Genomic DNA, 26070 nt, shown 5'->3' with positions numbered 1-26070 from the left:
TGCATGGTTCATGATTTTTGGCAAAGGGATCAATTCCCCATATGGATTATTTATTTACCACCCATCTATGTGGATATATGTGTCTACACACACACATAAACACACACACACACACACACACACACACACACACACACACACAAACTATATGTATGTCTTTCTATTTCTATCTTAAATTCCCAAATAATATATAAAAAATACATTATTAAATGTTATTATTGAATGCATACATTATTAAAATGTGAAGTCCTCAGACAATCTGAGAAGGTTTGTAATAAAATATAACTCAGTAAATAACTCATTTGTAGTTGTGACATCATCTTCTAGACTCTTATATCAAATAGTTCTGTAGCTCCAATATTCTCAACAATTTTTATATTTTATAACAACATTAGTAACCTATCAGCAGATACCTTGAAAGCAAGCTGAATAGATTTTGTGCCCACTCCTGTGTTTTTAGCTTATATCCCAAATATGAGAGGTTTTCAATAATACAATGAAGGGATTCTTTGCCTTCTAAAATTTTCATTAGAACTCATTGTTTGGTTTTAATGCTGTAGTTTATTTTTAAACCTTTCCCAAAGGGTTTCTCTTTGGAAAAGCATACACATGTACTCCATAACTTTTCCTGCTTGTTCTTTAGCAAAATAGCAAAATCTTCATCCTTGACAGATATTCAATCTCTCTCTCTCTGTATACATGTGTGTTTGTGTGTCTGTGTGTGTGTGTGTGTGTGTGTGCGTGCATCTGTGTGTGTGTGCGTGAGCATGCATACTCGAATGTGTTTGTGTGTATGCCTTCAAAATTCAGAAAGACCCAAATGCATTCAAAGAATCAAAGGGATCAACCACAAATAAAATAGTAGAAAACAAAATTGGGTAATACAGGAGTTTCTCTCAATCAAACCTGATGGTCTAGGTAGGATCCCCAGAAACTACATAATACAATGTTAAAACTCTCTCACACAAGTCATCCTCTTCTTTTTGTATGCACACCATGTGATACTTTCTCATACACACACTCTTGCATGAATCACACACAGAGGACAGGGAATAATTGATTCCTTCAGATTATGTGTTTGTAGTGTATGGCATATCTGGAAGTGATTAAAGGTAATGGTTAAGGATCGTTTTGCTTTTCTCTTAGTCATCCATGATCCACAACTCGGAGCAAGGTTTCCAAGTATTCAACCTTCACATTGTGGATACATGAATATTTTTACTGTTGACTTTCCTGTTGGTGTAACAAAATTCCTTATTAAATATCATAAGGTTTGGAGTGTTGCAGTAAGTACTAAAAAAATAAAATATGGTTTATCTCTTTACCGGGCCCATGCCTCACTCTGTGGGCCTGATTTTAGTTTAAAGACGCATGCCCCTCTGTAAGTCGGTCCAAACCACCACCCAGGTCTCAACTTTTTCAGCCCCATACCCTTCTCTTGGCGGTTTTCCACTGCCTCTTTTTCCGCCTTCATCCCGGGGTGTTTATTCACTCCCAAAACCAACAGAAACACAACTCTACAGCCCAATAGCTTTTCATAGAGTTTTATGTATTCAATTTTCAGTCCATAAACCCTCTCCATAACAAGATTACATCAAATAGACAAAGATACAAACTGCCATTCTGTATGAGATATTAGACCTATAAAATTCTTAAATGTTCATAGCTATTTAACACCAATTAAGCCCACCTAGATCGAGCTCATGTTTAGGAGGTTCAGTTTGGAACTCCTCTTCTGTTCTCTACTTTCCTCTGACCTCTCCTCTCTGATCCTCTCTCTCCACCTCCCTACCCCGAGCTCAGTCACTGGCTTTTCTTTATTTTACTAAATAAAATGGGAAGGTTCAGATGAAGTCACCTGATGAGTATATGACTAGGCAGCCCTTCTTATGGAAGTGGAATTAACATTAAAACACACACAGCTTCAGGACAATCTATATTGGAGGACTTATTTTCTCTCTGGGTTTGACAGGATAGCCTATATTGATTCTGTCAATATAGTAGTAAGAATTGTTCCAGCTGTGGCAGAAAAGCAAGCTGTGTTCATCATATTGAACACACATACAAGAATCAGAAAGATAAATGTCTATGCTCAGCTCATTCTTTCTCCTTTTCATTCAGTCAGGGCCATTGATGATGGGATAGAGTTGAGACAGTCCGGACCACTGATGATGGGATAGAGGTACCCACACTCATGGTGCATCTGCTGTCCCTATTTAAACATTCTAAAAAAAAAATATTTCAAAGACAAATCAATGCATGCATTTCCAAAGTGACTCCAAATTCCACTGAAGTTGACAGTGAAGAACAGTCATCACAGTATTAATGTACAAGTATCACAAAATGCCATACTACACCATTGGCCAACATGGATACTTCAACTGCAACTTGAAGTACTTTAAAATCTATGAAAGCACTTAAGTAAATCCAGAAATCTTCAGAAAGTATTTAAGGCCTTTGTACTAGAAACACATTTTACTTTATCCTAAAATAATCTGAAATACCCATTGTTCTCTTATATGATTTATATTTCTGAAACTATATTACCAATACATCACTCCCTCAATTTATTTTATATCTGAAGTACTATAATCCCAAACCATAGTAATATTCAATTAATGACTTAAAATTGATCCTGGTGGCTGTAGCAGCATTTCTCATTACCCACCCAAATGTTCTGGGTTCCTGAATGAAAGACAACCTTTATATCTTGATATTCCTTAAACAACTCAATGGCTGTGCTACTTCCTAATATCCATGTGGCTAATCTACATCCCTCTTATATTCCCAAGCTATTTCTTACTAAAATCTATATTCCATCTTTGCTGCACTGAACCAACTTGGGCAGCCATCTTGGGGTTTCTCTTTCCTGGCTTTTCCATGGTGGCTGTGTTCTCTGTCCTGTACCTTCTCAGGCATGGTGTCTGCTCTCCTCTAACTCTCCAGGCATGGTGTATCTCTTTATTCTTCCTTCTTTCTGTCATTCTAAATGTTCTGCCTCTGTCTGCCCTGCCCAGGCATTGGCTGTCAGCATCTTTATTTACTAATCAGAATCAACTGAGAGCAAGGTCCCTGATTATCTTATGTGCAGACACTCATGGGATCAGTTTTGGGTGCTCAAATTAACATAAGAATAAAGCAGCTATAAATGAACATATTGCTGATATTTGTATCTCAGTTCATTTCACGGGTGCAGCACAAGGGAGCAGAAATGCTAACTATGGGAGTGCCTGGAATTTCAGTAAGATAGATAAATTATTACAAGATGTGTTTATGATTAAACAGATTAAGGAAAGCTACTTCTTTCAGTTCTAATGGATAGATACAGATAGTGAATGCCACAAAAAGAGTGCTACTCACTTGTTTCATGCATATTCTTCTGATAGGCATATTCTCAAAGCAGGTTCTAAGCACTTTATTGACCTCTATGATGCAACGTGTGGCAGTTTGTGCTCTCATTTTATGTCCTTAGAAACTATATTTGCTGTATGTTATATTGAAGTCATTTGCAATCATGAAACAACGAAAGGCTCTTATGGTAATGTCTCGTTTGTGACAGGGTATATTGAAAACCTGTTAGGAGAATCTTTTGTGTGCATGTGTAAATAACAAATGTGCTTCCTAAAATATACTATGTCATTATTTACATCACACTTTCTTATTACATTGATTTCATTGGCAAATTTTGAACTACCTACTTCTCCATGACTGGTATCTTCGTTATGGATGCTAATACCTCATTTCCATTCACCATGTCCAGTGTATTGGCAATTATTGCCAATTTTCTCTTGGCAGATATGTTTCTTTCATAATTTTCTAATTTGGAAATTACATGTAATTCAAAGACTACAGTAAAAAAGCATTTAATTTCCATATTGTATGAAATTTCCATCTTGGTATGAATGGTTTGCAAATCTCTTCTTTTGATCCCCGTTGAATTAGTGTACAGCTTTGCTCTGACATCTCATACAATAGTTGGCAAATAATAGGTCCAGTTGACCATAGTCTAGAAGCTCCAGATATGAAAGCCACATCCCTTTTAACCCCATAAGTTAATTGTCTTGGGTATCTTGTTAGTAACCAAAAGCTGCTTACCATATAGATTTTTGCCTTTCTGCTCAAAGAATTCTAGTTTATGCATAAAGATTAAAAAATAAAAACTTCTCAACAGTATTGACACATAATGTTAAATTTGTAGTTTTAAGGAATAATTATATAGAGGAATATGCAAAGTTTTCTGAGATCTAGGGCCACTTATTTATATAAATATATTAATAATACAGATAAAACTGTTAGATATAGCAATAATCAAAAAGTATATATGATACACACATATGTATTTCAGCATAGAATAGAAGGAGAATGTATATGCTACATGGCAAGGTCCTTATTACAACTCTGCTCTGTTCAATGCATTCCTTTTACAATATTTCTGGAATTCATTTTCATAGTGCCTCTTTGCCCATTCAAAGTATTACAGAACTCTCTCAGTATTGACCTGATAGTCCACGCACCTTTTAATGCTTCACAAAATTGCACTGTAGAAAGGAGACTGCAAGCTAAGATTTACCCAATGATGCATATGCTAGCCTAAAGTTAACTGAGACTGTGTGCCATGCCTTTTAGCCTCTTTAGTTTTCATATTAAAATTCATTTAATTATGCTACTTTATTTGCCTGCCACCTCTTCTCTTTTTGACTTGTTTTTCTGATAAGTTGACAGAGTTTACCCACTATGGTATACTTCTAAAATGTTTTTTAGCAATTATTATTTTTTAAATTTTTCTCATAGGTTTGTTCTTACTCAGGAATATGATTCTGAATTTCTCCACTTATTCAAGGACTCCTGTTTTTCCCCTAAGAGTGAAAAAAAAAAAAAAAAAAAAACACTGTGTTGTCTCAGAATAACAAAAAAGGAAAAGAAATCCTTTTATACGTGCAAAAGATGGAACTTATTTTTGAGCTGTTATAAAAGTATATGATGAAACTAAGAAGAAAGTTGAGGCAAATTTAAATTATCTTGAGTTTGCTTCAAGCTACAATAAAATCAGATGGTTTTAAAAGATACCTGTATATATGCAGTTTGAAGTCTGATAGTGTTGCTAAAGTCATATTTCCATTACTTAACAACACTGTAGCTTCCAGGCTCGGTTACTAGTATTACAGGAAGAACAACCACACCACACACTATGCCACTGAAGCCTTTAATCTCTGCTCTAATGTCAAGGAAGATGTTTGTAATGAGATTATCTTTCACTGCATCGGAAAATATACTTTAAGTAACGAAGCAAAGCATTTATCATAGATTCTTAAACGTAATCTATCTTATACAATAGTATGTTCTTATTTCATTTTACTAACCTCTTTGTCTTATTAAATTTGAGACTCATTAAATTGCCTAAGTTACAGATACTTTTGAAGGAAGATGGTTATATTTATGTGTATATATATATATATATATATATATGTGTGTGTGTGTGTGTGTGTGTGTGTGTGTGTGTGTGTGTGTGTGTGTCTGTGTGTGTGTGTGTGTGTGTGTGTTTGTGTGTGTGTATTCAGAAGAATTGGTAATAGACTATGACATTTACAGGTGCTTCTTAATGGTCAGTCTACTGTTTATTAACAATGGTTTATTTCCATGGATCTTTACAAATATCATTTCTACTTTGAATGTGACTTCTCTCAATATAGACATGGCTTTTGAAAATTAGTCATTATTTATATGTATTCAATTACAGAATGTATTTTAGTTATATAATAATATGAAGAAAATTTGTGAGACAAATCTACTAAATTCTTTCATATATTCATTCTAACCATGAAACACACATCAATAAACTAATAGATGAGACCATATCCTTCAATGTCAAGGTAGGAAATATTTCTGTTAAGTTCATGCCAAGATTCCCATGCATTTATTATGAGTTTGAAACCCAGAAATAATCACAAAACTTTCCCTAGAATCATGTGAGGATAAATACCATATGAATTACAAGACTGTCTACTGTGTTGTGCTTACCATGTTAACAGTCAAAAACATTGAAGAGGCTTTGATTGTCTGAGAAATACTTTACATTCGGTAGTTCATTATTCTAGCAATTATCTTTATCAGGAAATTAAAGAGTAATTCCTTTATACTTGTATTATAAAGAAAACTTTATTGCAAATAATATAAAAATATTGGCATAACTCTAAAAAAAGCAAGTGAAAATACTTTGACAAGAACTTCCAGTTTCTGAAGAAATCAAAGAAGACCTCAGAAGATGGAAAACTCTCCCATGCTCATTTATTGGTTGGGTTAATTTAATGAAAATAGCTATCTTACCAAAAGCAATTGACAGGTTCAATGATATTTACATGAAAATTCCTACACAATTCTTGATAGACATGGAAAGAACAATTCTCAACTTCATATTGGAAAACAAAAAACCCAGGATAGCTAAAAATAAATGTTCTGAACAATAAAAGAACTTTAGTGAGAATCACCATCCCTTATTTTAAGCTGTACAATAGACATTAATAGTCAGTGAAACTACATGGTATTGGGACTGAGAAAGAGAAGTTGACCAATGAAATAGAATCAAAGATCCAAAACTCACAGAACTATAGACACATGATCTTTGATAAAGTAGTCAACACTATAATGTCAGGGAAAAAAGAAAGCATCTTCAACAAAGGGTTCTGGCCTAATTGATAGTCTTTTTTTTTTTTTTTTTTTTTTTTTTTTTTTAATTGAACAACTTTATTTAAAAAAAAAGAAAAATGTATAGATTTTAAGCATTTTTGCAGGAAAGTATATGAATAGATTTTTGTCAGTACTTGATTGTTTTAAAGGTTTGATAGTATGCATTAAAATCTTACTAGTTACAATGAACATAAAGTACATGTAAAACAAGTTGTAACCTGAAAATAGTCAAAATTTTCTTGTTGTGTAAAAATTAAGCATAATGGTTTTTCTTTTCTTTTTTTTTTTTTTTTTTGGCCTTTGTCTTGACCTTCATATAGTCTGAAAGTTGTTTCTGGGGTGTTCAGAGCTTTCTGGGGTTACTATCCAATTATCAGTGACTGCATATTATGTCTGTTCTTTTGTGAATGGGTAATCTCACTCAGGATGATATTCTCTAGATTCATCCATTTTCTTAAGAATATCATAAAGTCATTTTTTCTGATAGCTGAGTAGTACTCCATTGTGTAAATGTACCACAATTTTGTATCCATTCATCTACTGAAGGACAGCTGGGATCTTTCCAGCTTCTGGCTATTTTAAATAGGGCTGCTATGAACATTATGGTGCATATTTCTGTGTTGTAAGTTGGAGCTTCTCTGGGGTATATGCCCAGAAGTCAAATAACTGGGTCTTCAGGTAGTACTATGTTGAACTTTCTGAAAAATCGCCAGATTGATTTCCTGAGTGGTTGTACCAGTTTACAACCCCACCAACAGTGGAGAAGTGTTCCTCTTTCTCCACATCCTCGCCAGCATCAGCTGTCATCTGAATTTTTGATTTTAGCCATTCTGGTTGTTGTGAGGTTGAATCTCAGGGTTGTTTTGATTTGCATTTCCATGATGGCTAATGATGTTGAGCACTTCCTTAGATGATTCTCAGCCATTCAATATTCCTCAATTGAGAACTTTTTATTTAGCTATGTGCTCCATTTTAGATAGGGTTGTTTGATTCTCTGGTGTCTAACTTCTTGAGTTCTTTGTATACCTTGGAAATCAAGCCTCTGTCAGATGTGGAGTTGGTAAAGATCTTGTCCCAATCTGTTGGCTGCCATTGTCTTTCTTAGCCTTACAGAAGCTTTGCAATCTCATTAAGTGCCATTTCTTGATATTTGACCTTAGAACATGAGACATTTGTGTTGTGTTCAGGAAATTTTCTTCTGTGATTATGTATTCTAAGGTTTTCCGTACTTTCTCTTTTAATAGTTTCAGTGTACGTGGTTTAGTGTGGAGATCGATGATTCACTTGTACTTGAGCTTTGTACAAGCAGATAAGAAAGGTCTATTTTCATTCTTTTGCATTCTGAGTGCCAGTTGGACAAAACCATTTGTTAAAGAGGCTGTCCTTCTTCCATTGAATGCTTACAGCTCCTTTGTCAAAAATCACGTAACCATGTATGTGAGGGCTCATTTCTGTATCTTTTATTCTAATCTGTTAATCCATGAGCCTATCCTTTTATAAGTAGCATGCAATTTTTAGCACAATTGCCTTGCAATATTGCTTGAGGTCAGAGATGGTGATTCCTGTAGATGTTTTCTTGTTCTGGAGGATGGATTTTGCTATTCTAGGTCTTTTGTTATTCTAGATGAAATTGCACATTGCTCTTTACAACTCTATGAAGAATTAGGTTGGAATTTTGATGAGGATTTCATTGAATCTGTAGATTGCTTTTGGTAAGATGGCCATTTTTACATTGTTGATCCTTCTAATCCATGAGCATGGAAGTGCTTTCCATTTTCTGAGATCTTCCTTGATTTCCTTTTTTAAAGATTTGATGTTCTTGTCATACAGGTCCTTCACTTGCTTAGTTAGAGTCACACCAAAGTATTTCAAATTGTTTGTGACTATTGTGACGGGTATCTTTTCCCTAATTTCTTTCTCTGCATATTCTTTCTCTGCATTTGAGTAAAGGAAGGCTCCTGATTTGTTTGAGTTAATTTTATATCCAGACACTTTGCTGAACTTGTTTTTCAGGTATAGAAATTCTCTGGTAGAATTTTTGGGGTCACTTAAGTACACTCTAATGTCATCTACAAACAGTGATATTTTTACTTCTTACTTTCCAATTTGTATCCCATCGATTTCCTTTTGCTGTGTAATTACTCTGGCCAGGACTTCAAGTACTATGTTGAATTGGTAGGGTGAGTGTGAGCAACCTTGTCTAGTTCTGATTTCAGTGGGATTGCTTCAGGTTTCTGACCATGAAGTTTGATGTTGGCTATTGGTTTGCTGTATATTGCTTTTATTATGTTTATGAATGGCCCTTGGATTCCTGTTTTTTTCAAGACTTTTAACATGAAGGGCTTTTGAATTATGTCAAATACTTTCTTATCATCTAGTGAGATGAACATGTGTTTTTTTTTTTCCTTTGAGTTTGTTTACATGGTATATTACTTGCTAGATTTCTATATAATAAAACATCCCTGTGTCCCAGGGATGAAGACTACTTGATCATGGCGAATGATCATTTTGATGTGTTCTTGGATTCGGTTTGCAAGGATTTTGTTGAGTATTTTTGCATCAATGTTCATAAGTGAGATTGGTCTGAATTTCTCTTTCCTTGTAGGGTCTTTCTGTGCTTTAGGAACGAGGGTTATTGTGGCCTTGAAAAATGATTTAGGTAGTGTTCCATCTGACTCTATTTTGTGGAATAGTTTGGAGAGTATTGGTATTAGGTCATCAAAAAATGTCTGATGGAATTCTGCACTGAAGAATCTGGACCTGGGTTTTTTATTTTTTTTTTTTTATTTATTTTTTTTTTTTTTTGGTTGTTAGGCTTTTTATGACTGTTTCTATTTCTTTAGGGGTTATGGGATTATTTAAATGGTTTACCTTGTCCTGTTTAACTTTAGTGTCTGGTATCTGTCTAGGAATTCATCCATTTCTTCCAGATTTTCCAGCTTTTGTAGTAGGATCTAATGATTTCTTGAATTTCAGTCAGTTTCAGTTGTTATGTCTCCACTTTCCTTTCTGGTTTTGTTAATTTTGATACTCTCTCTTTGCTCTCTAGTTAGTCTGGCTAAGGGTATATCAATCTTGTTAATTTTCTCAAAGAACCAGTTCGTGGTTTGAAAATTCATTGAATGGTTCTTTTTACTACTATTTGGTCAATTTCTGCTCTGAGTTTGATTATTTCTTGTAGTCTACTCCTCTTGGTATATGTGCTTCTTTTTATTCTAGGGCTTTCAACTGTGCTGTCAAGTTGCTAGTATATGCTCTCTCCAGTTTCATTTTGGAAGCAGTCAAAGCTATGAATTTTTCTCTCAGTAGTACTTTCATTGCACCCCATAGGTTTGGGTATGTTGTGGTTTTATTTTAATTAAATTCTAGAAAATCCTTAATTTCTTTCTTTATTTCTTCATTGACCATGCTATCATTTAATAGAGCATTGTTTAGTTTCCATGTGTATATGAGCTTTTTGTTGTCTTTGTTGTTATTAAAGACCAGCCATAAACCATGTTGATCTGATAGGTGCATGGGAGTATATCAATCTTCTTATATCTATTGTGTCTTAATGTAGAAGAATACAAATTGATTCACATGTATCACCCTGCACAAAGCTCAAGTCTAAGGGATTCAAAGGACCTCAACATAAAACCCGATATACTAAATCTAATAGAAGGGAGAGTGAGGAAGATACTTGACCTGACATGTAGGAGGCTTCCAGAATTCAGTGTATGTAACCCTAGCTGGAATGCCCAACAGTGGTGATATGGAACCTGAAAAGATTACCTCCAGTAGGTAGTTAATCAGTGACCCTTGCAAAACTGTATGTAGATAACCCTCGTACCTAAACCACACAAAGACCCTACAAGGAAAGAGAACTTCAGACCAATCTCACTTATGAACATCGATGCAAAAATACTCAACAAAATCCTTGCAAACCGAATCCAAGAACACATCAAAACGATCATTCATCGTGACCAAGTAGGCTTCATCCCTGGGATGCAGGGATGGTTTACCATAAGTAAATCAATCAATGTAATCCACCATATAAACAAACTCAAAGTACAAATCACATGGTCATCTCTCTAGAAGCTGAGAAAGCATTTGACAATATCCAACACCCCTTCATGTTAAAAGTCCTGGAAAGAACAGGAATCCAAGGTCCATACTTAAACATAATAAAAACAATATACAGCAAACCAACAGCCAACATCAAACTTAATGGCGAGAAACTTGAAGCAATCCCACTAAAATCAGGGACTCGACAAGGCTGCCCACTCTCCCCCTATCCATTCAACATAGTATTGAAAGTCCTGGCTGGAGCAATTAGACAACCAAAGGAGATCAAGGGGATACAAATCGGAAAGGAAGAGATAAAAACATCACTCTTTGCCGATGACATGATAGTGTACTAGAGTGACCCCAAAAATTCCACCAGAGAACTCCTACAGCTGATAAACAAGTTCAGCAAAGTGGCTGGATACAAAATTAACTCAAACAAATCAGTACCCTTCCTGTACTCAAAGGACAAACATGTGGAGAAAGAAATTAGGGAAAACGTACCCTTCACAATCGTTACAAAATCTATGAACTACCTTGGTGTGACTCTAACTAAGCAAGTGAAGGACCTGTATGACAAGAACTTCAAACCTCTAAAGAAAGAAATTGAGGAGGATCTCAGAAAATGGAAAGATCTCCCATGCTCATGGATTGGAAAAATCAACATCTTACAAATGGCCATCCTACCAAAAGCAATCTACAGATTCAATGCATTCCCCATCAAAATTCCAACCCAGTTCTTTATGGAATTGGAAAGATCAATGTGCAATTTCATATGGAATAACAAAAGACCTAGAATAGCGAAATCCATCCTCAACAACAAAAAAACATCTGCGGGAATCATTATCCCTGACCTCAAGCTATATTACAAGGCAATTGTGCTGAAAACTGCATGGTGCTGGTACAGAAATAGGCATGTGGATCAATGGAATAGAATACAAGATCCAGAAATGAGCCCTCATGTATATGGTCACCTGATTTTTGACAAAGGAGCAGTAAACATTCAATGGAAAAAGGACAGCCTATTCAACAAATGGTGCTGGTCCAACTGGCACTCAGCATGCAAAAGAATGAAAATAGACCCGTTTTTATTTCCTTGTACAAAGCTCAAGTGTAAGTGGATCTAAGATCTCCACATTAAACCAGATACACTGAAACTATTAGATGAGAAAGTAGGAAAAACCTTAGAACACATAGGTACAGAAGAAAATTTCCTGAACAAAACACCAGTGGCTCAAGCTCTAAGGTCAAAGATTAACAAATGGGACTTAATGAGATTGCAAAGTTTCTGTAAAGCTAAGGATATCGTCAAGAAAACACAACGGCAACCAACAGAATGGGAAAAGATCTTTACCAACACCACATCAGATAGAGGCCTAATATCCAAGGTGTACAAGGAACTCATAAAGCTAGACACCAGAGAATCAAATAACCCTATTAAAAAATGGGGTACAGAGCTAAACAAAACGTTTTCAGTTGAGGAACACCGAATGGCCGATAAACACCTGAGGAAGTGCTTGACATCCTTAGCCTTCAGGGAAATGCAAATCAAAACAACCCTGAGATTCCACCTCACACCAGTCAGATTGGCCAAGATCCAAAACTCAGATGACAGCAGATGCTGGCGAGGCTGTGGAGAAAGAGGAACACTTCTCCACTGTTGGTGGGGTTGCAAACTAATACAACCACTCTGGAAATCTGTCTGGCGATACCTCAGAAAATTGGATATAGTACTACCTGAAGACCCAGCTATTCCACTTCTGGGCATATACCCCAGAGACACTTTAATACACAACAAAGATATATGCACCACAATGTTCATAACGGCTCTATTTATAATAGCCAGAAGCTGGAAGGAACCCAGATGTCCTTCAGAAGACGAATGGATACAAAAATTGTGGTACATATACACAATGGAATACTACTCAGCCACCAGAAACAATGACTTAACCAAATTCTTAAGAAAATGGCTGCATCTAGAGAAGATCATCCTGAGTGAGATAACCCAGTCACAAAAGAACAGACATAATATGCAGTCACTGATAGTGGGATGCTAACCCCAGAGGCTTGCACTCCCCCAGAAACAACTCACAGACTGTATGAAGTCCAAGAAATAAAGAAAACAAAAAAATATACATATATTTACAAAACAAGAAGACTTTGACTATTTCCAGGTTGCGTTTTGTTTTGCATGTACTTTATGCTTATTGTAACTATTAGGTTTTCAATGCATACTGTCAAGCCCTTGAAAAAAATCAAGTACTGACTAAAAAAATATATTCACATGGTTTTATGTAAAAATTATTTCAATGTCTGAAAAAACAGTACTGACAAAAATGTATAATTTTAAGCAAAAAATGTTTAAAATTTGTACATTTATCTTTGTTTTGTAAAATAAAGTCGTTTAAAAAAATTTTTTTTGACTCAACGTTGTTCCTATCTTAAATAAAAACAGAGATAAAAAATGAGTAGAGATTAAAGGAATTGGCAACCAGGGACAGACCCAACATTGGTGGGCAACAAATCTAGACATGATTATTGATGCTATGTTGTGCTTGCAGACAGGAGCCTGGCATGACTGTTTTCTGGGAGGCTTTCTTAGCAGCCAACTGAGACAGATGCTGATACTCACAGCCAATCATTTACTCAGGTCAGGGACCCTCTGGAAGAGTTAGAGAAAGGATTCAAGTAGCTGACAGAGATGTTGCCTCCATAGAAACCAACAGTGACAATTAGTATGGGCCTCTGGGAGCTTCCAGAGACTTAGCCACCAACTAGTGTTTTACAGGCTGGTTTGAGGACCCTGCACATATGTACCAGATGACTGCCTTGTTTGACCTCAGTGGGAGTGGATGGGCCTAATCCTGTATAGATTTAATGTCCCATGGTTGTCGGGAGCCCAGTTGGTGTACCTTCTCAGAGTCAAAGAGCAGGGATGATGGGGAGGAGATCTCTGCATGGGGATGCTGGGAGGAAGATATTTGTAATATAAATGAGTAAAATAATTAATTATTAATAATAAAAAGCTATTGGAAAAAAAGAAACCTTTTCCAATACAGAAATGTCACAAAATGACTGCACTGCCCACGCATATAATTAGGCTCACAAAGTAATATATTCTCATTACAATCTGGTGTGAAACTTTTTATTGCAAATTAATGGCTTCAAACTGCCACTACTATGACAAATTAAGCAAGCAAATTATACTTTATTTGCAATCATTTAAAAAATATAAAGCACTCTTTTTCTAAAAGTAGAAAATTTGCAAATCATCCCAGTGTTTATACCTTTCAAGTTGGAGGTGAGTGGCTTCTCCGGGGAAAGCATCTATAGAGAATTGCTTTGCTTTCGCTACATATAATGTGCAGATGGTCAATTATTCCATTTATGAATCAAGAGTGCTCCCTTTCAAGTAGGAAGCAAACTAGACAGTTTATCTACATATTTTCATGGTCGATTCCAAATGCTAATATTTTGCGAATGCTTTAGGGAGAGAAATAGTCTTAGAATAAACAAATGATGAAAACAGATATTTTAGTATTGTATAAAGTAGAGAATAGCTCTCACATATTCCATTATCCCTCTAAAATAAAAACAAGAAAACATCTGTCATTGTCACAATGGCATCACTGCTATTACACAACCTAGATTTCATATAAAGTGACAAAATTATAATTTATTCAGTGAGATATCATTTCTCTAACAAAAGAAGTGTTTCTTTGGGAGAAAGAATCAAATTTTAAAAAATTCTTTAAAGGAGAATTGTTTATGAAAATACAAAATTTGGATTTGTGTTAAAGTGATTATATTAATGTGTTTCAAAACCATGGATATTTGTTAAAATATGCTAAAATATAATCCCTATATTCTGTAAATAATATTCCAATCATAGGAGATACCACATGTCAAATGACATATTTAAAGATATGTACTATGTCATATGATACAGAAACTCTAACTTCTTTCACACCGCCTTGTCTTAGAGAATATTTGTCCAAACTCTTACTACTCCAATAAACCCATGACCATGCCTTGTCTTCTAATTACCAGTTTTGCACATAGTACAGCCTGTATTTTAACCGTATAGAGTAGTGATGATTTTTATATCATCTTACTTGGGCCAGAAATAATTTCACTTTAACAACACAAACCTTGAATTTTCATGTCTAAACATAAAACACATTTGATCATCATAAAAATCTTGTTATTTGTAATTCTATTTCATACATATGGCAAATTCTTGCAAATTAACTAATTATAAAGGTAAAGCCTCAATAAATTTAAATTTATTATTCGTATTTTTTATGCATGGGAGTCCTTTGCCTGCATGTATGTCTGTGTATCATGTGCCTCCACGGTTCAACATCAACATCAGGCACTGTTTTCTGCTGCATTTATCATTTTATATTTTTAATTTTTTCAATTATATTTTAAAAATAACTTTTTGTGAACTTCATACATAAGTATGTTTATCATACCCTCTGCTCTCTAGCTTTTTAATGTTAATTTCTATCTAATCCAAGGTCTCTTCTTTATTGTGGTAACTGGTGTATGTGTGTGTGTGTGTGTGTGTGTGTGTGTGTGTGTGTGTGTGCATGTGTATTCACATATAACTTATCAATGACTATCCCACTGAAGACAAGACTCCTTGCCCCTATAACAGTCATCAATTGCCAATAGCTCCCTGTAGAGGAGCCAGAAACCAGTGATTCTCTCCCCAATACCCGACTGAACACAGAAACTACCAAGTCTTCAAACAGCAATTTTGATACATTTTTACTGTGCAGTTACTAGGGAACTCAACATGGCTAGTTGATATGGAAGAAGAAGTTTTTTTTTTTTTGTTTTGTCTTTTTGTTTTTGTTTTTTTTTTTTTAAATTCTAAGGTATCATCACTAGAAACTTTTCTTATAGTGTGGGTGGGGGAAAAACCTAGGAACAGATGGGAAGATGTTTAAGTGATGACATGTAGACAGTTATAACTGCCACAATAGTTAGTTCAAGAGGAAAAACTAGATCTTGAAGGAATTTTTTTATTAGATATCCCATCCTCCCTCCCTTGCCTCTATGAGAGTATTGCTACCCTCACCCACCGGATTCCTCTTATCTTGCTGCCAGCATTCCCCTACAATGGGGTACTATGCCTTCTCAGGGCCAAGAGTCTTTCCCCTTGTTGATGCCTGATAAGACTGTTCTCTGCTACATATGCAGCTAGAGCCACGAGTCCCTCCATATGTACTCTTTGGTTAGTGGTTTACTCTCTGAGAGCTCTGTAGTGGGGTGTATCTGGTTGGCTAAATTGTTGTTCTTATGGGGTTGAAAACTTCAGCTCCTTCAGTTTTTTTTCTAAGTCCTCCATTTGTGATTCCTTTCTCAATCCAAAGGTTGGTTGAGAGCATCTGACTCTATTTTTCAGGTTTTTGCAGAGTCTCTCAGGAGTCAACTCTATCAGCATGCACTTTTTGGCTTCCACAATATTGTTTGCATTTGGTGACTTTATATTGCATGGATCCCTAGGTGGAGCAGTCTCTGGATGACCTTTCTTTTAGTCTCTGTTCCACACTTTGTCTCTGTGTTTCCTCCCGTGAATATTTTGTTCCCCCTTCTAAGAAGGATTGAGGCATTCACTATTTGGTCTTCCACCTTCTTGAATTTCATGTGGTCTGTGGATTGCATCTTGCATATTTCAAGTTTTTTGAGCTAATATCTACTTATCAGTCTGTGCATAAAATGTGTGTTCTTTGTGATTGGGTTATTTCACTCAGATGATATTTTCTAGTTTCATCCATTTGCCTAGAAATTGTTTGTAATATCTAAGTAGTACTCCATTGAAAAAATACACCACATTTTCTATATTTAGTCTTCTGTTGAGGGACATCTGGGTTATTTTCAGCTTCTGGATATCATAAATAAAGCTGCTATGAACATAGTGAAACAAGGGTCCTTGTTGTATGTTGGAGTATCTTTTGGGTATATGCCTAGGAGTGGTATAGCTGGGTCCTCAGGTAGTACTATGTCCAGTTTATGAGGAGCCAAGAAACTGATTTTCAGAGTGGTTATACAAGTTTGCAATCCAACCAAAAATGGAGGCATGTTCCTCTTTCTCCACATCCTCACCAACATCTGGTGTCACCTGAGTTTTTGATCTTAACCATTCTGACTGACGTGAGATGGAATTTCAAGATTCTTTTGATTTGCATTTCTGTTTGACCAAGAATGTTGAACATTTCTTTAGGTGATTCTCAGCCATTCTGTATTTCTCAGTTACCACTGATTTCTCTAAGCCTTAAATGTAAAAGGTACATCAAACAGAGTTGCCCACTCCAAGTAATTTATCCTTGCATTTCAACTAGTTACAGATTTCTGTAAGAATCTGCATGTGCTGCTCACATAATTGTCTTTGATGTGTGAGTCCTGCATGTGTGTTTGTATATAAGAATACTTAGATTACATTTAGAAAGTAAATTCATTATGAAAATGGTTATTTAGATTCTACTCAAGGACCTACTCCTACTGAGTTTAATATCACAATAGTTGATGAATATTGGTTTACAAATGAGTATGTTACCTCCTAATCTCAGAGTAACCATGACTGCTTTTACCTAGATTTGATTAAGGTGGCAGTCTTCAAAAGAAAGGATATCATATATTCTAGGAGAGCAACTGCATAGCTGTCTGGGACAACAGCCATACATCCACTTCTTTTACTTGATTACTTGAGTATTTTTATTAGGGTGAAGAGAGGAACTAACAGAGATTTATTTTCATAGCCCCATTTTTTCATCTTTTGTTGATGTTTAAATTATCTTAAATGAGTTGTACAAACTACAGATCACCTTGAGCCCATTCCTCTGTAATGTTGCAGAAGTCACAGGTGTGATTTCATTAGATAATGGAATTTGGATGGTACGACTGGAGGTTCTCTATTTCTGACTGGTGGTTACTTGTCCATTGGCTGTAAGGCAGAATGGAGAGATGCATGATTTGATGGAATGGCAAAGAAACAGCCTGGGTTAGAGGGATTGAGAGTGATGCAGGAGAAGGAGATACTAAGGAAATGTTAGTGAAGCCTGACATAGACATCACCTAGTCCTCTCAACTGTAGAACCCTTGTTATTAACCCACACATCTTTGATTTAGTCAGCACATTTCTGCAAGCTCAGTACCTCACTATTAAGACTCCCAGACTTTAATATTTTTATTAAGATAATTCACCTTCATTATATACACTAGTATTTAAGTCAGATTTAGATTTAATTCCCCCGCCTACACACTCAGAAAGAGAAAGAGACAGAGACAGAGACACAGACAGAAAGACAGAGAGAACATGCAGTGATACTTGTTCTTTTTATGTCTATAACCAGATGTAGTTAAATATTAACAGTTTGAGAAGACACAATACACTACTGTACTAAATACACAGTTAGCTTCATTTCTCAACAGTTTGCTCTGTTGTCTTCAAACTATACTGTCTAAAGTAGTGGGCCTTTCATTCAATAAGCCAGCAAATGAAAGACGGTGGTAGTTTAGTAAAAGCAGTTTAAATTGTTTGATTACTTTTAAAAAGATTTATTTTTGTTACCAATATAAGATTGTGTGTATATGCATGGCTATATGTGAGTGTGTGCATGTGTTAAGGCAAGTGCCCACAAAGCCCAAAAAGAAAGCATTAGATTTGCTGGGTGTATGTGACTGGTGATTATGAATTCTCCTATGCTAGTACTGGAAACTGAATTCAGGTTCTCTGAAAGAGCAGAGATATCATCGTAGTGAATTTGCTTACTTGCCACATTCCTTCTAGTGAGTCAAGGCAGAATGAAACTTAGGATCTTGTTCTAAGTTTGTGGTTCAAATCTTCATTTTACATGCATGCTTTATATGTTTGAAGTAGAATTACTAATAAAGGGAATCCATTTTCCTCTTCAGACTACAACATGTACAGAAAGCAAAGGCCTATGCTTAAATAAGGGTAGTGCCAGTGGGTACTGAGTACAGCCAGTAAACTAGAGAGGACAGAGTCTGATCCTACAAAAAACCACCCAGTGCTTTATCACATACTTTTTCTTTTACCTGATACCCTTGGTATCCTTGCACATAGCCCACCTACTTTTTTAAGATGTCCAAAATAATTTTATAGTTTATAAATATGCTTTAAAATAAAACATTAGTTGTTATTAGTTGTATTAAAAGAACTCTTAATATATAAGACAATGAAACTATGTTAGTGCTTCTATAAACTAGTTTCTTAAAGCATGGTTTGGGAGTATAGTTGAATCTTAGTGTCCCACAAAGTCCTGCTTTTAATATCTGCTCTTAGAAGCTAACTGTTTGTCAGATCTCCATTAAAGTGAAAGTGAAAAATTAATGAACCAATTACTTTGGATATTTCAAAAGTAAATGCAGGTCTATTAGTCATGCAGCACAAAATTATCAAAGATTTAGGATTGTTCAATTTGCGATTAAGGTTTGCTGTTATTTAACTTTTAATTCCATTATTTCATATGCTTAATAGAGCATCTCTGAGTAAATTTGAAAGGTGAGTATTGATTATTTTATTAAGTGATAAATATATTTAAATATGATTTACTTATTGAAATGATTTCATCTACCAATGATATTTTGGACCAGGATTAATTATAAGTTCATGAGAAGAAATGAGCTTTTGAAATAACTTTATTGTGCTTACTGGGGAAAAAAAAGCTTAGTCAAAGTAAGCTGAGACATTAAATCATTTCTTTCTTTGTGTACCTGCTCTATTTGCGAGCACTCAGAATCCCAAAAAGAGAGTATTTTTCAAACAGCTGTTGACTCTATTGTCATTGTCCAATTCTGGATCTCCTGACAATGTGCGAGGTAAATGTGTCATGTTTTTTCACTTGCTTAGTTAATTTATATCCTGGTTTCAGCCTCCTTTGCCTCCTATCCCCCTTCTGCTTATAAAGGCCCTACTCATATCTTCTTTTCCCATCATCTCTGAGAGGGAAAAGCCCCCCTTGGGCACCAGCCTCCCTCGGACCCTCAATTCACTGCAGGACTAGGTCCATCCTATAACAGTAAAGCTAACCGGATATCCCTGTTAGAGAAACAGATTCCACAGATAGACTACAAGGTCAGGGTAAGCCCATTTGGCAGTTGTTGGTGCACAGGTGTAAATATCAATCTGCCCCTATGCTACATATGTGCAGGAGGCCAAGGCCCAGCCCTTGGATGCTATTTGGTTTGTGATTCAGTCTCTTGGACTGCCCAAAGGTCCAGGTTAATTGAGTCTGTCTTCTGGCTGAGTCTCTATCCTATCTTGGTTCCTTAATCCTTCTCCCAACTCTTCCACAAAAATTCTTGAGCTCTTTCTAGTGTTTAGCTATGGGTCTCTTGTTTCTAGTGTTTAGCTATGGGTCTCTGCTTCTGTTTCTATCAGTTGCTGCATTGAGGCTCTCAGAGTATAGTCATGCTAGGTACCTGTCTGCAAGCATAACAGTGTTTCATTAATAGTGTCAGGGATTGCCCATGAGATAGATCTCAGTTAGTTTTTTTTAGTCATTGCTTAGCTATTACCTTAGTCTCTGAGGCATCTTTGTCTCTGCACTTACTATAGGGAAGGCAAATTCTTTGTTGAAGTTGTTGTGGGTAGATTGGTGTCCTTATCTACCCACTATGAGTGCTGCCTGGGTACAACAAGGGACCACCTCAGGCTCCATATCACTTACTGAGAGGAATCTCAGCTAGAGACCCCACATAGACTCACTGAGGCCTCCTCCATCCCATGTCTCTGGAAAATCATAAAAATTCCTTGGCAAACTTGTGTTCTCTCTCCTAGCCTTCTTTTTCTACACCTGATCTCCACTTGCGTTCCCCTCCCCATCACCATTCTCATCCAGTTCCCTCTATTTATCCACCTCCAATTGTATTTCCCTCTCTGAGTCAGATTCAAGAATTTTACTTGAATCATCCTTGTTGTTTGGCCTTTTGAGATCTGTGGATTGTAGCCTGGCTATCATGTAATTTATGTCTAGTATCTACTTTTAGGTAAGTACATATAATATATGTCCTTTTGAGTACGAGTTACCTCACTCAGGATAATATTTTTCTAGTGCCATCCATTTGCCTACAAACTTGATGGTGTCCTTGTTTTTAGTAGTTGAGCAGCATTTTGTTGTGTTAATGAACTTCATTTTTCTTATCCATTCTTTGGTTGAGATGTATCTGGGTTGTTTCCAGTTTTTGGTTATGACAAATATGGCTGCTGTAAACTTTGTGAAAAGCATCTTCAATAAATGGTGCTGGACTAACTAGATTTCTGCATTTAATTTAATGTAAATAGATCCATGTGAGTCAGCCTATACAAAACTCAAGTCAAAGGGAAAGAAGACCTCAACATATAGCCAGATACACTAAATCTCTTAGAAGAGATAGAGGGCTTGAATGCATTGGTAGAGGGGGACAACTTCCTGGACTGAACAAAATAATTTAGTCACTAAGCTATACAGTTAATAAATGGGACTTTATGAAACTGAGAAGCTTCTGTAAGACAAAGGACACTGTCAATAGGACAAAATAGCAGTCTTCTGATTGAGAAAAGATATTCACCAACTATATATATATGACAGAGGGCTAATATCCAAAATATATAAAGAACTCAAGAAGATAAACACCAAAAACCAAATGACCCAGTTAAAATACAATCAGAATTAAACAGAGAATTCTCAACAGCAGTATCTTTTATGACTGAGAAGTAATTCAGGAAATGTTAAACATCATTAGTCATTAGGGAAATGAAAATTCAAATGAATCTAAGATTCTATTTTACACCCATTAGAATGACTGAAATCAAAAACACAAATGACACCACATTCAGGCAACAACATAGAGCAAACAGACACTGCATCATTGCTGATGGGAGTGCAAGCTTGTACAACCACTCTGGATATCAATTTGACTTTTTATTAGAAAATTGGGAATAGTTTTACATCATGACACAGCTATATCCCTCCTGGGCATACTCCCAAATGATTCTCCACCATACCACAAGGACACTAGCTCCAATGTATTCATGTGTCACATTTTAACAGAAAAGGAAAAATATTTTACTAAGTAATTATATTAACTCAAAATGCAAAGAGACTATTTTAATGAAGGGATAGAGCTGAGAGAGTCATCAGTAGAGACTTACTGTAGGACTTGTGCTGGACTTTGTAGAAAGTGAGTACCTTAGACTTGTGTGATAATCTCATGTGTGTAATTATTGACTTAGGTCACTTCACAGAAATCTAGGTTGTCAAATACACAGAGAGAAAACTAGATATTAGTAGATGTGTGAGTATTGGCAACCCAAGGCTTATGGTTATTTCGCATAAGGTAGGCAAGAAACTACACATCATTATGAGAAGTTTTGTGTCTACTGGAAATATTCAAATTCCTGACATCCATAACGACTTGGAAATTACAGATTTCATATAAACTCATTGTTAGGCTCGGTAAGACAGCATTTGTCTTATAATTGTAAAGGAGTGACTTAGAATCCAAGAATAAATGATGAAGTATTGGATATTTGATATCTGGAGTGTTAGACCCTGCGGCTTTCGGAATGGCCAGCCTTCCCTACTTGAAAAGTTCCAGGCCAATGAAACTCATTGTCACAAAAACCAATGTAGATGTAACAGGGGTAATAAAAGGGAAGAGGGGGGTGTGAGAATATGCAGAACATGTTATATACGTGTATGAAGTCCTCAAAAGACAAATTTGAAAAAGTGTAAAACAAATTACCAGGTAAAGTAAAACCATCCCATAACAGCATGCACAAGAATGTCAACATATTGCTTTTAAAATGAAAGTAAAAATTAAATGGGGAATTAGAAACAAGGAGAGTAGGAAGTACTAGAGTATTTCAAAGGTAGTAGTATTAGATGTTATTGATATATACCATATAATATGTATAAATTTAAAAAAATAAAGTATCATTATAATAAAGACACTGTCCTATGAGTAATGAAAGTGACTCATTCACAAATGAGTGGTAATACACACTTGGTGAGTCACAGTAAACTGACTATTTCAAAACCTCTCACCAGCCACTTAAGTGTAATCTTGTTTTAAAACAAGAACTGAGTTGGCTGAAGGTACAGAAGAGGACCCAGGGATGGTCATGAGTGGCTGAACACAATGTTGTGAAGCTGGCCTATTATCAACATTTTGAAACAACAAGCTACATGACTCCTAGCATCATGCCTGTGAGGCCTGCATGTGCTAGCTAATGAGAATATGACCTATGCAGTCCCAGAATGTCCTGTCTGAAAGGCTCCATACTTGTTTCATACTTTACCAAGGCAATATCAGTATCCTTCCTGCTTTTCTGCCTAGCAACATACATTGCCACTTTGCTGTGGGATTTACAAATCATAGAGCTTGTCCTGGTCATTGCTATGAAATGGTAAGGAGCAGTAATCAACCACACTGTGGTCAAAATTCAGTCACGTGGGGGTAAAGGAGTTACTGAGACCCAAGACTGGCCCTGTGCTTTTCCAACAAAACTAACTGATTCTCAGTTTAAATCTTTATTACTTTTTTTTTCTCAAAGCCATGGCTTCCAGGAAAGCCACATCCCTAAGCTAAAAATCAAGTTTTTTGTTTTGTTTTGTATTTTTGATTTGGTGGTTTTCCAGATGACAAATTAAAGAAGCTGTTCACAAACATAAATTTTATCATGTACAATCTGCCTCCTGGAACCAGGTTACCAGGATCATGGAAGTTGTCATCTCCTGCAGACAAATTAAATTAAATTCCAAATCAACCTCCAGGATCATTTCCCTAATAAAATTTCTGAAAATTATGGTAATGCATTCTAAAATGTAACTGTCAGCATTCAACTGTGAATTTCCTTTTCTGAGTCAATAAAAGAGTTTTATCAAGGATTTTGTTGTTTGCTTGAGCACAATTGGTATGTTGCCCCTCCACCTTTCTCCATCTTTAATGTACACTGCCATAATTATTTTGTCTTACCAATTTTGTTTGGTTTGCATTTTACTAATATTATAGACAAATTTAGTTCATTACTTATTCAAAGGTTCAAAGAGGATTTATTCCCTAGAGTTATCTTCTTCCACCTTCTTCTGTGTCTCCTCCTGTTGATTTATTCCAAGTGCAGAGTTAATGGGTTCATCATCATAAAGATTAACCTGTGTTTTACAGTTTCTTTCTTACTCCATCACATGTGTTTAAGGTACCTTACTTTCACTATTCAATATGTTTATGCATGTGAAGTCACATTTCTTTGAGACGTGAGCTTTGTGTGTGTGTGTGTGTGTGTGTGTGTGTGTGTGCTTGTGTTTGTGGAAGCTAAGTGATAGCCTTAAATATTTTAAATGTGACTTTTTAAGGCACTAGTGTTCCCCTTTCCACTTTCTTTTATAGTAGACTTTCATTGGTGACCTGGCACTTATGAAACCAGACTAGGCTGCCTAGCCAGTGAGCCTCAGGAATTCTGCGATTGCAAATATATGTCAAAACTTCAGCCACCCCCCCCCCCCACAGCATAGGGAGTATTCCTGGGAACAAACTCATTGCTTGCCCTTACAAGGCTAGTAATTCTTGCTGTGCACCATCTTCCCAGAGCTGTATTTCAGCTTTGCTCATTATACTGACGATTCAGCTCTTGTCACTGGGATTTACCTCCATGTCTCATGTGTATCATTTCAAGCATTTGTCCTCTTCTCCTTTCTTCACAAACACAATTTTTCTGATTATATTCATTATGATTATACCACTTCTCCTCATACTGCATTACTGTCTTTTTTCTTTTCCTCAAAACTTTGGTCCCGTTAAAGGTAATCACTGTCTTACTTCGGAGAATTCATATATTCCTTATGTCTGAGAATCTTTTAAACCCTAACTCTAATAATACAGTAAATTTCCCCTGGAGTCTTTAGCTGACATCTACATCCCCCGTCATCCTGATTTTTGGAAGTTTTCCTATCCATTCTTCTCACATACTCATGCCTCTGTGAAGATGACTTTGGCCAAGAGCTCATTGTCAAGAATGGCAAAATTAAGTTGATTTTAGGTTTAGATGTGAGTACGATTCATCCAATATTGGATGAAATAGAGGAGTTCTTAGACAAGTTAATTTTACCAGTGGCTGCCTGATTTTCATTTACTTTAAGATTTTCTTCTGGTTTCTTTATATCTGCCTTTAACCAGTGTTCTGTTGCCTGGTGGCACTGTGCAGAGTGATACATGTGGATGCTCAGCACCCCTTACAGTATCCAACCATTATCTAAAGATGTCCTCTTCTGTCCCATCACTTCACAGTCACATGAGGCAGAGCCAGGCATCCACACTGTGCATGCAAAGAACAGAGACATTCTTCATACCGCACCTCCTAGGCTACCCTTTCCTCATCTGTGAAGGAGTTGCCAGTTCATGGACCATCTGAATTCTGTGCTTCAAGCCACATTGCTTTTCTGTCTCCTCATCACAGCTCCACTGCCAGTCTCGGGATCCACTATGTTAGCTGCTCTGTAATTGTTCCAGCTCGTGCAATTCATCCATCCTCTGCTGTTTGTTTCTTGTGCATTCCTGGATCTCTTGCTTGTTACCTTATTAAGTCATATTCATAGAATCTGTGGCAAGTGTATATGCATGTGGTTAACGAATGTTCAGAATGTTATTCAGACTAAATTTTATAGAGTCTCACAGGATATAATTGAGGAGTAAGGAAGCATCATCCACTCGACTGGAAAGAATTGTCTGTGATTGTTTTCAGTTTCTGTTTGGTAATTATTCAGTGTTTTTCTCCTTTGAATACAGATGGAAGCTTTAGACACAACCGACCAAACATTACCTCCCTGTTAGTGCAGCCCATCTCTGCATCCCTCGCTAAAGTGCTCATCTCTTTGCCAAAACTGAGAATGGATAAAGATGTCTGCCGCCCTCTGGAACTTCCGCAGAATGGTAAGGCAACATGTGCTTAGACATATGGTGATTAAGTCTTTGCCCAAACTGAGCCTAGAAAGTCATGCTGGTAGCCCTCTAGGACACCCACATAACCATGATGCCTACAACTCTCTAGAACTTCCATAAAATAATAATGTCTAGAGTCCTTTAGAACATACACATCATAATGCATACAGCCCTCTAGAATTAATTACACATATTAATGATACCTATAGCTCTCTAGAACTTTATACATAATAGCAAGGCAATTCGTGCTTCAGCACATCTGGAGAATACATTAAGTACTTTGGACATTAAAAAATATCTCTTAAATTAAAACGTCTAGAATTATTTATTTCAAAACTACTGATTTTTGGTGGGATGAGGACTCATCTCATTCTGTGGCTCTATGAGGTT

General features: G+C 36.1%; 1 protein-coding gene across 1 annotated transcript in view; it reads left to right on the top strand.

Moving 5' to 3' along the window:
- The window catches only part of NAALADL2 (N-acetylated alpha-linked acidic dipeptidase like 2), a gene marked incomplete at its 3' end in the record, with an annotated part of 819915 nt that overhangs the window by 452757 nt on the left and 341088 nt on the right, over nucleotides 1–26070 (top strand). The window contains exon 6 of the mRNA XM_080929559.1: nucleotides 25528–25671. Within this exon, the coding sequence (XP_080785685.1) occupies nucleotides 25528–25671 (144 nt within the window). The remainder of the gene's footprint in view (nucleotides 1–25527; nucleotides 25672–26070) is intronic.

Source organism: Micromys minutus, assembly GCF_963924665.1.
Source record: "Micromys minutus genome assembly, chromosome: 15".
NCBI lineage: Eukaryota > Metazoa > Chordata > Mammalia > Rodentia > Muridae > Micromys > Micromys minutus.
Note: the sequence above shows the minus strand (reverse complement) of the source record. Positions and strands in the feature narration are given on the sequence as shown.